The 13704-nt window shown below is 33.9% G+C and overlaps 1 protein-coding gene across 1 annotated transcript; it reads right to left on the bottom strand.

The window, feature by feature from the left end:
• Positions 1 to 598: 598 nt before the first annotated feature.
• LOC126732599 (receptor-like protein kinase HERK 1) lies at positions 599 to 4132 on the bottom strand. Its single transcript, XM_050435547.1, has one exon. It carries the CDS (start codon positions 3600 to 3602, stop codon positions 1101 to 1103), a length of 2502 nt encoding a protein of 833 aa, XP_050291504.1. The 5' UTR covers positions 3603 to 4132; the 3' UTR covers positions 599 to 1100.
• Between the last annotated feature and the right edge of the window lie 9572 nt (positions 4133 to 13704).

Below are 13704 nucleotides of genomic sequence, written 5' to 3'. Positions count from 1 at the left end.
GGTGGCATGTTGTTCTTCATATCTGTCATGAAGTTAGGTAAGTTGTAATACTATAGTCTAGACTACGGCCATCACATAAATTCATTGAACAATGAAATTTAGACCAATAAGTAATGCACGTTGTTCTGTTTTGTTTTTCGAAACACAAATTGCAACTTTCCCACACACACACACACACACACATAATGCAATTGAAATAATTTTGCAAAAGACGATTTTGGGTCATATATAACCATTGGAGAAGTCCTACTCATTGAATGATAGAGATAATATCATAGAGGAACAGAAGTTTTGTCACCATATTCTCGAGTCCATAAAACTCCATCACAACGTGACATCATAAATGTAAACTAAGGGACCATAATTTATGGCACCCCCAACTGCCCCGTGACAATATTTGAACTCATTATTATCCAAGATGCAACCAATTAAATACAAGATCAGAGGGAAAAAATATAATAATAATTGGCACAGATGAACTAGCCAAATCGTCCAGAGGTAAAGAAAATAAAATTTGCAGTTAGCATCAGCAAGAATGACGGTAAATAGTAGGATCATACTACAAAAATACACTCACAACAAATACTACAAGCCAAAGTAAATAATGAATGTAATCTTTAACATGCTGCTTCATGTATGAGTTGGGGAATTTATAAAATACAAAGAAAGAAACACACTACAATGACAACTTTCAGATACAACATCCTTGTAAACTGCTAAAATTCACTTGAACCACCAGCCTTTCTGTACTAAAGAGAACTCACAAATCACATTTTACGCAGTCTGATTGCAGAACTCTGCCAAGGACACCTCTACAAATGGTCAAATACTTCAAGTACTGTAGAATAGGAGCAGGGTTCCTCTTCAAACTTTAAAGTAGTCAATCAAACAAGCCACATATTGTACAGGCCACAGGGGGATGCTAAAATCATTTTATCAGAAAAAATAAACATATTTCGACAATTCCGGGTCTCATTTTTTGGATAACAGAACCAAGATAACGTCCTATCTAGTGGAATATGGTGAACAATATGGTAAAAAAGGCACAGAAGTCTTATTAGAAAGTAGCTGAAACAATAGAGTATACTATCTCCAACCAATCACCTACCCTCAGACTTCACCAGCTGTGAGAACACCTTACTCATGGAAACACCTGAGAGATCATCCACGGCTGACACTTCAAACTGTGTAGCAGAAATACTAGTATTGCTGTCACCGAAATTGTTCACTTGCGGGGAGAGTTCACCAATCAAATTAGTACTGTTTTCTTCAGGATCACCATCAATAACTGCTTCTTGAAGTTGAAGAGCATATTCGAGATTCCATAAGACATCTCCCATAGAGGGCCTGTCAACACCAAAGTCGGCCAAGCATTTCTCAGCAGTCTCTCCAAACTTCCTCAGAGAATCTGGTCTAATTTTTCCCACAAGACTGGAATCTATTATTTGGTCCAACTGCCCTCTCTTCTGCCATTTCATTGCCCATTCAGCTAAGTTCACCATTTCTCTTGGAAGGGATGGATCAATAACAGGTCTTGCACAAAGAACTTCAAACAAAACCACACCAAATGAATACACATCTGACTTCTCCGTCAGTTGTTGCCGCCTGAAATATTCAGGATCAAGATACCCAAAACTTCCTTTCACTGCTGTACTCACATGAGTCTGATCAATTTCAGGCCCTGTCTTCGAGAGCCCAAAATCAGCTACCTTGGCCATGAGATTCTCATCAAGCAATATGTTAGCAGACTTTACGTCACGATGAATAACTGCTTTTGCATACCCTGTGTGAAGGTAATGAAGTCCTCTAGCTGATCCAATGCATATCTCAAGCCTCTCCTTCCAACTCATGCTTGGAAGACCTGAGCCATAAAGATGACTTTTGAGGGTCCCATTCTCCATATATTCATATATCAAGATCATCTCATTCTTTTCATCACAATATCCAATCAGTGAAACAAGATGGCGATGGCGGAACTGAGAGAGCATCTCGATTTCAGTTTGAAACTCTGCAAGTCCCTGTTGGGATCGAGGATTTCCCCTCTTTACAGCCACTTTTGTACCATCACTTAAAACTCCCTTGTACACTTTCCCGAATCCACCAATCCCAATGACCCAACTCTCATCAAAATTGTTTGTGGCCTCTTGAACTGCCGCAAAAGGAATGCGATAGCCAATGTTAGAGATGGCACTAAGAGTTGTTCCATTAGAATATTTGCTTACCATGGATTGAGAATTTCCTCCATTTGTGGATAATGGAATCCATGTCTTAGAAAGTCTTTGACGAGCTAGTCTTCTTCTCTTTCTGAACAGCATAAAGAGAATTCCAGCCAACACTAAGGCAATGAAGGCCCCAATTATTGTACCCACCATCACACTTACATTTTTCTTTGAACTTGAATTAATCACAGCATCTGCCGCACTGAGACTGCCCTTAGAATTGTTCAGTTTCATGATCTCCAGCCCATTTAGGATGGCATTGGGGTATGCACCTTTTACAGTAGAAGGACCAACACTTATACGAAGCTTATTGCTAACAGCTGTCACCGTAACATAATCCATATAATATGCAGCAGCCAATTCGTTGTTCAAACGAGTACTCAGATCAAGATTCGAAACAACAAGCCAGGGGTCAATGTAAACATTGAAGTAGAGCTCGTTAAGACTAGTACTCACTATATCACAAAAGTGAAAACGGACAAGGTACTCAAATCCTATATCCACATCGAACTCCCAGCTCACATTGAAATTGCTGTTAGGATTATTTGCCGAGTTCATTTTTGTGGCAGTACCATAGACAGTCTCTGGAGCTGCATCCTGTGTTGCTCCGTCTGTAACATACTTAACAGCTGCAATATTTGAGACATTCGTGGCAGCGTTTGGCTGTACTAAAAAACTATGATCAGGAATCCAAGTTCTCCAAAGTGTATCATTATTAGGTGTGACTGTTGGCCCACCCATGTTCACCCTCCAAACCGTCTCAAGTGCCATAGGCAACAACCCTTGGAAATCTCCTGCTGGACTAATGGTCTGGGCATCATCGCTAATGAGCGCATCAGGGACTGAAACCACTTCTATGGCATTTAGGAAGGCGATTGAATTGGCAGAAGGGGTAAAGGTGATTACAAGGTCATTTGATGTCACATTTAGAGAAAATTCTTTAACAACAGCACCGCTTGTCACACTGAAATTGCTCAGAAGGACATGGTCTTGAGTTGAGACAGCAAAATTTGCCACACTCATATTGTAACTATTATATACGAAGGGATAGAAATAGAGGCGGATCCAGTGCCTCCCACTCTGGTGGATTGAAAAGGTGTATTTTGAGGATCCAGTAAAGACTCTGGCTGTCTGATACAGCGGTGAATCTGAGAAGAGTGTGATGGATGTCGAATTGGATTTGGCAAGAACACCTTGAGGGGTTGAAAGCAAATTTGAAGCCAGGTTATCAGCAATGAATACCCGGCTATCCACTGAAGTATTTGTGGATGATCCACAGTCTATAAGGTAATTGTCTACTGGATTAAATCCACTAGACAAGCATGACAAGCACAAAAATGATACAACCCAGGTAAACAATTCAGCTTTTCTACAACCCATCATTACTAAAGACTGGAAATTTATTGAAGAACAAAGAGATAGATGGGGTTTTCTTAAGATGAGCTGGAAATGAAATCTGGGGTTCTTATACAGGAAGAGCAACACAAGAACTAACAAATACTATTGAAATCAAAAAACCCATGAAACAAACAGAACAAGAAAGAGCAAAGTTGGCACCTTTTGGGTCATGTGAGCTTCAAGACGCGTAATCCCAGTGCAGAAAGCAAATCTGAGAGTACCCTTTTGGAGGTTCTGAAAGGTTTCAATGCAAAGAAGAGGAACAGACAAATATTATGCGCAAATCTTGCAGAACACCAGGCACCAGCTGGTTTGAACTTGATGACAGCTTTAGATATTGACGGCGCTTAGGTAGCTAGATTCTAAGACACTTTAAGTATGTGATTGAAACAAATAACAAACAGAAAGAGAGACTAAAACAGAGTCAAAGAGATATTGGCACAAGATTCAATATTATAAAGAGAGCCGGCTAATTAGAAGGCTGACCTCGTTTTGTTTTTGAAACCATGAATAGAAGTATGAAATTCATTTCTCTTCGGTAAGAAAAAAGAAGAAGAAGATAAAATGGTCATTAACAAAAACAAAGGAGAGGTGTAGAGGTAATTGGTAACTTACAGCAAAGAGAGGTTAATGGACAGAGTCTTATTGTTGATTTTAATGCTAGCGGGTAAGAGAAGGTAACAGAAAACTATTTACTCGCTTCAGCTTGTTGGGTTTACTGATGGAGTAAGTAATGCTACATTCACACACACACACACACACAAATGACAACATTTATCAAACCTTTATTGAATTTGTTAGGATTCTCTATTAAGGTTAATTTTTTTTTATACTTATTATTAACAATTTATCGCACCATCAGCAAGTGACAAATTTTTTTTTGTATAGACTCTCTTACTGATGTTCTTGTCTGGGTATTATGAGTTAAAAAGGTTAAGTGCATTCCCAATTTTATCATAAAAAGCTTAGAGACCTACTTTAATTAGTGTTACTTCAACTACAGAAAAAAAAAAAAAATATATATATATATATATATTTATGGAAAACACATCATTTTGAAACACTTATGTAAGGGCAAAGGCCCAAGGTCACACAATGGGCCTTGGGTCCCATATAGAAAATGCGACCACGTTCGAGGAGAAGGTGTGAGTGCCAAAATGGCCCCCAACCCAACTCTAGTGGGCCTTAAGATGGCTAAAAGGCAGTCCGAGGAGAAATGTCTCCTCGGACGTACCAAGCATGACTCAAACATGCACTCTGCCAGCTAGAAAGATCCCCACCTACGAGCATTGGTAACAAGGATGAGTCTCATAAGCCCGTAAGAAGGAGGAAAGTGTAGGATGCCAATGGGAGAGGCTGCAGCTACCACATTAAATGCATGGCAGCTACTTTTCTGGCCGCATTAATGTGGAGAGGACTTGTGAACAGTATTATCTTGGCTACCACAACTCACAAAAAGATGGGCCTTAAGATGGCTAAAAGGCAGTCCGAGGAGAAATGTCTCCTCGGACGTACCAAGCATGACTCAAACATGCACTCTGCCAGCTAGAAAGATCCCCACCTACGAGCATTGGTAACAAGGATGAGTCTCATAAGCCCGTAAGAAGGAGGAAAGTGTAGGATGCCAATGGGAGAGGCTGCAGCTACCACATTAAATGCATGACAGCTACTTTTCTGGCCGCATTAATGTGGAGAGGACTTGTGAACAGTATTATCTTGGCTACCACAACTCACAAAAAGATGGGGGGATGTTCGATGGGACAGGCATTCAAGTGGAGGTCTAGATAACCAACAAATGTAAAGCCTTGATGACTTCGAGAGAGCTATATAAGAGAGGGAATTCCCCATGAAGAAGGGGATGAGAAAAGGAAGGAACTTAGAACAGAAGAACAGTGTTAGGACCATAGCCTTTAAGCAGGGACTGATATACTTCCTCCACGTCTCCTCGGATTGAACACCTAATGGACATGAAGGGGATTTTCTTACTCTCGATTGTCGCATGGCCCAATTTTAGCTAGTACTTACTTCGTTAAGGCCTAATTCTGTAGCCCATTCTCTATAAATTCATTGTTTCGGGCTCCTTGGGTTGGAATCTCATGCCTGTTAGGCGTGGGCCCTGAATTGTGACCCTACAACTTACATATAGAATTTTAGTGATTTTAATATTTTCCTTTTAGCATCCCATTTTTGTACATATAATATGTGTCCACAAGTATAGGAACATTTATATAAATTAGTGGCGGCTCCAAGAATATTTTTTAACAGATTCATTCAAATTTGCATTGAAGAGGTTGAGAATGACTTCATTTTTCTTGATCATTAGGATAATAAACTAGATCTTTTCTCATAATTCATAACCATGATTCGAAGGAAATATTTTGAAGTCAACACGAGTTCTCTTAAAAGATAAATCTTAGATAGGATATGAATCTTGTGAAAACATGTGATTTCTTTATTAAAAAAATTTACCCATAGCATTAGCAAGAGAATAAAGGATAAACTATTAGTTCATTGGCATATTATTTCATGGTATAATGAAAATATTAATTATTGTATCTAAGATTAAATCTTGGAAATCCTTATTTTAATAAAGTTATTAATTATTTTTGTTAAGTGAACTTTAATTATTATTACTTAGAATACTTTAATTTATTAGTTTTTGTCTTTACTTCTTTCAAATTATTTTATTTAACAATTTAAATCAACTTTGAAAACTTATTGGCATTTCTATTCATTATGAAGATTTATTTATTTATTTTTTTTTTGTGTCTTTTACATTACTCTATGAAAATTCAACACAATAATACAATCATTAAAAAAATAATAAAAAAATTTCGTCACCCCCATTATCCCATACCTTACATCCACTACCTCACACTTAATTGTCTTTTAGTATTTACACTTAACTGCTCACTTAATTGTATTTTTCTAAGATTTAAGATCAACAAATTACTAATTTTTGTTGTTGGACTTGCTTTTTCATTTTCTTTTTTCTAGATCAAATTAGTTTGTTGTTGAGTTTTTTTTTTTTTTTTTTTTTTTTTTTTTTTTTTTTTTTTCATTTAAAAATGTCAAGATAAATGTTGGTGTTGAATTGTTTTGTTGTGGAGAATCTTTTAGGGAGTTCAAAATTTTATTTTATGGTGGTTATATCCAAAAAAAAAAAAAAAGTATTATATATATATATATATATTTTTGTCCCAGGAACATTGAACCTCCTCAAGTCAATGTGGTGCTGCCATTGATATAAAATTTTTATTTTGTGTGTGTGAATTACGGAATAGATGATGTTTATGTATAATAGAACCAATAGGATAAGGCCATGTGGGCCAATGAGATTAGAGCTAGTCTCTTATAAATACATGATTGTAATCCAATATGAGATATCAATGAAGAATAAACCAATTGTTAGTGCATTAGTGCGTCTCTCTCTCTCTCTCTCTCTCTCTCTCTTAATCTCTCTCTTTCTCTATGGAGGGTGACTACCTTGAATTAAGTCAATTCCCTACAATCCCCATCCATTTCCCTATAATTCCCATCAATCTCCATTTGGAACCACCGGGTTCCTAACAAGTGGTATCAAAGCCGTTGATCCAGAGACGAGCAATTGTGATCAAAGAAAACTTTTGAAAAAAAATACAAGGAATGTTGAACAAAGTCTTAGAAGATGCCAAGGATATTTCAAAGAAGATGAAGGCCTTGGCTGAATCCAACATGGCCATGAAGGAAGAACTTTCAAGAGTGCAAGAGGATCTTGAAAACATGTCCGAAGAAGAGTTTCAACTTCTTGAAGGAACAAGTGAAAAGTTTCAGGTTGTTGAATTAACAAAAACTGTCCTTGACAGTGAAGATGCAAATGACAGTGAAGATGTGGCTAATCTTGAAGAGTTTCTTGATTTAAAGGAATTAGTGAGAAAGGAGTCATCAAATTCACGTTATGAAGAATCAAGGAAAAGGAGACGGTCAAGGAGTAGAGAACGTGAGGACAGAAATAAGAGGTCAATTTCACCATCAACACGTGAAGAGTCAATTGAAGATGTGTCACTTGGTTCACGGTTTATTGGTCTTGAAGTTGAGCACATGGATGAACATGTCTTAAGGCAGATGGGTTCCATGAAAGAAGTAGTTCTGAAGGATCATCTTGGTCACATTCACATTCTTGGTGGCAATAGTGGGAAGTGCCAAGGTTCCAATGCTAGCATTGCTTTTCCATATAATGAGATGTATCTTGCTAATGATGGAAGTCTTGGTTTCCTTAGGCTGGAGCATGTGGAAGGGCATCAAGAATTGTCTTTAGAAACAAAATTATTCACAATATTATCAACACAAGCAAAGCAAAGGTGGCAACGCAATGCAACTTTTACAAGGTCAACGTGGCAATATGATTACTATGCATCTACATGTGCTTTGCAATGGAAATGCAAAGAAGTTAACGCTCCTGTTCACATTGGCTGTTGCTACAACTCATTGTTTGATGCGGAGGACAACACTGAAGTACAATGTGGATTTTCAATAAGTGCTGGTATTAAGTCTGCTATTTTTTCAGATTATCTCTATTTTGGGCTGTGGTCAAATGCTTGGAAATATTTGATGTTTTTTATGGTCAAGATGCCTTGGCGTATTGGATTATTGGCCGGTTTCCCCTCATGAAGGTGTCATTTCAAGCAACACCTTGTGGGCAAGGTGTTTTCAAGGGGAGGGAAATGTTAGGAATGCTATAAGCATATGAATAATAATTGTTGTATTGAGATTTAGTTAGTTAGGTAGAATTCCAAGCATGTTAATCACATTTAGCATATGTTAGAATTGTTAATGCACATAGGGAATAATAGAACCAATAGGATAAGGCCATGTGGGCCAATGAGATTAGAGCTAGTCTCCTATAAATACATGATTGTAATCCAATATGAGATATGAATGAAGAATAAACCAATTGTTAGTGCATTAATGCATCTCTCTCTCTCTCTCTCTCTCTTTCTCTCTTTCTCTATGGAGGGTGACTACATTGAATTAAGTCAATTTCCCTACAATCCCCATTTATTCCCCTATAATTCCCATCAATCTCCATTAGGAACCACCAGGTTCCTAACAATGTACTGTGAGTTAAATAATTGAAAAATGTTTAAATTATTATCAATTTTACTAAAAATAAAACTTACAAATAGACCTAATAATATATGTAGATGGACAAAGTTTGGCTATAAACTTAGTTGTGAAACTAATGACTACAACTTCACTTAATTAATATCTTTTATTGGATATGAATTTTAACAAATCCACCACTAGATTAAATTTTCTTCCTATATCCTTCACGCTTGTAAAATTTTTAGAAAATCTAAAATTAATAGTTATGCTATCAATCAAATATTTAAATTTCAAATTTTTATAATATAGAATTATACAAAAAAGGAAAATAAGTTTATGGATCGAATAGTAAATAACATCTAATTGGTATGAAATTTAACATGCATATTAAAAGCATAAAAAAAAAAAACATATAATCCAACAGTTAAATTTTCAAAATATGTAATCATGTTAATTTTTTGTGAGAAATTGAAAATTATAACCATTGACCACAACCAAATTCGTAACTACCTTAAGTCAAATAACCTAATAAATTTATATATTTCAATTATTTTTTTTGTGATTTCTAATACGTGTAATAAAATTTATAATTATTCAAACATCACTTCTGGGTACTTGTCAAAGAAAAGTGTTAGGTTCTAAGACTTTAGGATCTAAATGTATTAGAACTTCAATGTGTAATGTTGACAAACCATGATCAAAACATTTAGTCTAGATTTAGGTTGCTCAAATTATGGTTATGTGTAAAGTTTGAATCGAGTAATTGCAGGAAATTACTATTCAATTTCTGCAAGGCTCGATCGATTGAAATTTGTGCAGATTGTTTTTCCTGCAGATTTTCCAACTCAGCCCAAGCTCATATGACGTGTAGGGTTTTATGTTTTGCTTCAAGTATAAAAGGAAAAACCCTGGCCACGTTTTAGAGGTTGTCGATATGCTATGTGTATAAATCTCTTGTGAAATCTAGAGGTGTTTACCTTCATACATACTTAGGGTTATCAAGACCAAGATTGATGTCAAGAGCTTAGTGATCTCTTCGATTGCTGTTTCAAGAGCTTAAAGACAACACAAGTGGGAGTACTTGTGGTTGATGTGGATCAAAGAAAGAAGTAGTCCATGGACTTGGAACTGTTATGTGGTCGTGGTAATAAGTTTTCTATTCAAGGTAGCAATAAGATGTTAATGGTCTAAGTTGCTATTGTAAAAACTTCAATTCTTTCATAGTGGATTTGTTTTACCTTGAGGATAGTTAGGTTAAATCCTTCATTGGTTTTTTACCAGTATGGTTTCCCTGGGTTATCATATCGTTATGTTCTTTTTTTTCGCATTGTTTACATGATATGATTTACTTGTATTAACCTAGATTTGAATAATTTACCTAAATAATCACTTGGTTAAATAATTAGGTTAAACAACTTGTACTTTAAGGGGGTCTAAAAACATACAAAAAGTAAAGGCCTACCCCGGTAAAAGACGTTGAAAACTTTAAATATAATAATATGGTGAGTGGAGTTGATATTTGACAACATACATTTGAATAAAATACATGAAATGATGAAACAGCTGTTTCAAGCTTATCAATCTCGTTTTATGTTCATATTAGATAGATGTGGAAGTACACAAGATAAAAATAAACAGAAGTTTTTTATTTATTATTATATGAAAATAAACAAAAGTTTGATATTATTTATACTTTCAAAGAATGAAACCAATCACTATATTTTGAGAGCTTTAACCTACGTGGAACAAACTTATGGGTAAGACAAAGGAAGGCAATTAAAGAACGTGAATTGTCTTTGTCTTTTCTAAATCGCTTTCGTCATGTACATTCGATCAAAATACCTCTTCGCATGTCTAGCCAAAAAAAAAAAAAAAAAAAAACCCAAAAAAAAAAAAAAAAAAAACCACTTTACAAGTAGAAGTAGGACAGTAGGTGCATAATCGAGTCAACTCAAGCTCATCAACAAATTATATTACATTTTTCTCAATAAAAAATAAAAAATGACTTATATTACACATTCAAGTTATGTTCATTTTTATGTTAAACAAGTTGGAATTTGTTTGCAAAATTCTTTATTAACATAATTATTTTAACTATATATAGTAACACCATAACTAAAATTTCTCATCTCTCTACAAGTTTATGCTAATAATTAATAATTAAATTATAGTTAAGATTATATTATGAGTTAATTAGATGTGATGGTTTTGATTTTTGAACTTTTAAAATTATACTCACCAACCAAATATTGTTAAAATTATATACCAATTACATTAACGATAAATTGTAAACAATATTTAATATTTCATGAACTTGGTTATGAATATACATAATGCAATATCAAGTGTATATAAATATATTTGTATGCTTGTATACATAGAATCATATAATATTATATATACTTAAATCGAATCTCATACTAGTAAGTTTGTTTGCTAACACATTAATTTCTTTTAGCTTAGCTCATTTAGTGGTTGAGTCCAAATTTGGGCTTGAATTTGACTTGTTTACTAAATAAACGAACATAAACAAGGTTTTACCCGAGTTAAGTCTTAACTATTTGTAGACATTTAGTTCATTTACAACTCTATATGGAACTAACCTTATCTTGACTTAGGTCAACATAACCTCAATCTCCTCTCAAAAGCCAAATTTTATATACACGCACACATAATGACTAGTAACTTTTATAGCGTATGAGAAAGTTCCACATGATATAATAATCTCTCTGTGTTTTATTTATATCAAAATATGGAATTTGATAAAATGGTAATTACTAATAGGCATTTATTAGGTTAGTATATTTATATGGAATTATCCATTCTACTATTAAAAAAAAAAAAAAAAACTATGATATGATGTGATTCTCATGAGGGTGTAATTATATAAGTGGTGTGATTTGAAGGTAGTGGGTGTGCTATAATTCAAACAATAAAGTAAAACATTTACACAAGAAAACAATATTTAACATGATTTGAGTAACTCCAAGTTTACATCCATGAGTAATGTCAACCAAAATCCACTATAAACAATATGGATTACAATCACACTTAACCAAACCTCACAAACTCACATATTACACTCATAAACCTCACAAACACAACAAACTAACTCACAAACTGACAATTCCAAAACCTCAATACACATAAAAAGTCTCTCATACAAAAATAGACAAACATTCAAACTAATTTTCTATGAAACTTACTCCATGTTCTTCTAAGAGTCTTTTTTCTCTCGCAATTTAGGAGAAACCTAGTAAAAGCCACCTAATTATTTGCAACTATGTCTATTTATAAGGTTCCAATTCTATTCTTTAATACACAAAGAATACTCAGTTACTTCTTTCACAAGGAGATTTCCTTCCATATCAAGGAAAGTTCATATCTTCCACACCAAGAAAAAAAAAAACCTACATTTCACTGCAAGAAAACCCAACCAAACAAATTTAGGTATTTGAGACAATTTATAACAATGATTTTAAAAAATATATATACACTTATTTGAATTATTGTGACGCATGTAAAGTTTTTTTTTTTTTTTTTGCAAAATATTAGAAGATAATCAAAAGTCAAATGTCTTAAGATTTTTATAGTATATATAGGGAATTCTAGGCTTTTGCCCTTATTTTTTAAAAAATCTAGCAATATGTCTCTCTTTCGAAACTATTTAGGTCTGTGTCTCTATGTAAAAATCGATTGGTTTAAAATCGAGTTATGCCAAATGAAACTTAAAAAAAAAAAAAAAAAATTGTGTAAATCGAGTTCATGGGGCTCGAGTTCCATAAATTTTTATTTTTTAAATTTGATTGCCTATACAAATCGGGTTTTACATTGAAACTCGATTTTGAGAAAATCGAGTTTCAAAATAAGGATACATACTTAAATAGTTTCAAAACAGGGACATATTGCTAGGTTTTTTTTTTTTTAAAAAAAGGGCAAAAACTCTCCATATATATAAGTATAAAATAAAAGACTCTAACTTTTTGTTGACTTTTTCAAATATTGGGCAAAGACTTTTGAATGCCCACATTTTTTCATGTTGTCATTTTAGTATATATTTTTTAATTCGGTTTTTTTAGTTACAAATAGTACTTAAATATGCTAGTTTATACTAATTAGATCCCACATTCTTTTTAGATAAAGAAAGCAAACTCAAAACAAATTTTACGTAAATTATATTTTGGATCTTCCGATGAACAAATTTTAATTAAATTAGCTAAGTTCATTTTTACAAATTTTTAGAGATCCTCCACTTAGTACTTGGGGAGGTGCCGTTAGACGGTTAGACCAATACAGTCATTGGCCTGCTAGAGATCATTAAGAATTTAAGATCTTATTACGAATCAAGGCCATGTTATTGATTTGAATGGCAATTTTCAACTACTATAATTTTTTTTTTCTTAGTGGGGAAAAAAAAAACTCCACAATCCATCCTCTCCTATTTGGTTTGGCTTCAAATTTATTTAGAACTATTTTTCTTGACTAATTTTGTGACAAATTATAAGACTATCTATGTGTATTATTTAAACAAGTCACATTAATCTCATTAAAAAAGTCATAATTAAATTTACATATAAATGGTCTTAAGCTGCTATATAGTAGGATGGATCTAGATAACCTCAAGAGAAAGTCTATAAAATAAAAAATTTCACACTCGGCTAATGTAGCAAATTGTAAATGTTATGTACAAAAATGATATCAATGGTGGGTTCATATATATATGGACAAGACTTATGTACAGTACTTAAGTGCTGTTTTTTAGATTCATCTCTTAAGATTCTGACATGTGGATTTTTTCTCATTAGATAAAAGTGTATTTTTTAGTTAAATAGCCACATGATAGAATCTTAAGAGAGAAACTTAAAGAGTAACAACTAAGGTACTGTATCTAAGTTTTGTACTATATATATATATATATATATATTGTTGAGAATAAATGGTGGGTTCATATAATTAAAAACCAGTAAAAACTTGTCAACTAATTGCTATGAAAATATTGTAA

Source organism: Quercus robur, chromosome 1 (genome assembly GCF_932294415.1).
Source record: "Quercus robur chromosome 1, dhQueRobu3.1, whole genome shotgun sequence".
Lineage (NCBI taxonomy): Eukaryota > Viridiplantae > Streptophyta > Magnoliopsida > Fagales > Fagaceae > Quercus > Quercus robur.
Note: the sequence above shows the minus strand (reverse complement) of the source record. Positions and strands in the feature narration are given on the sequence as shown.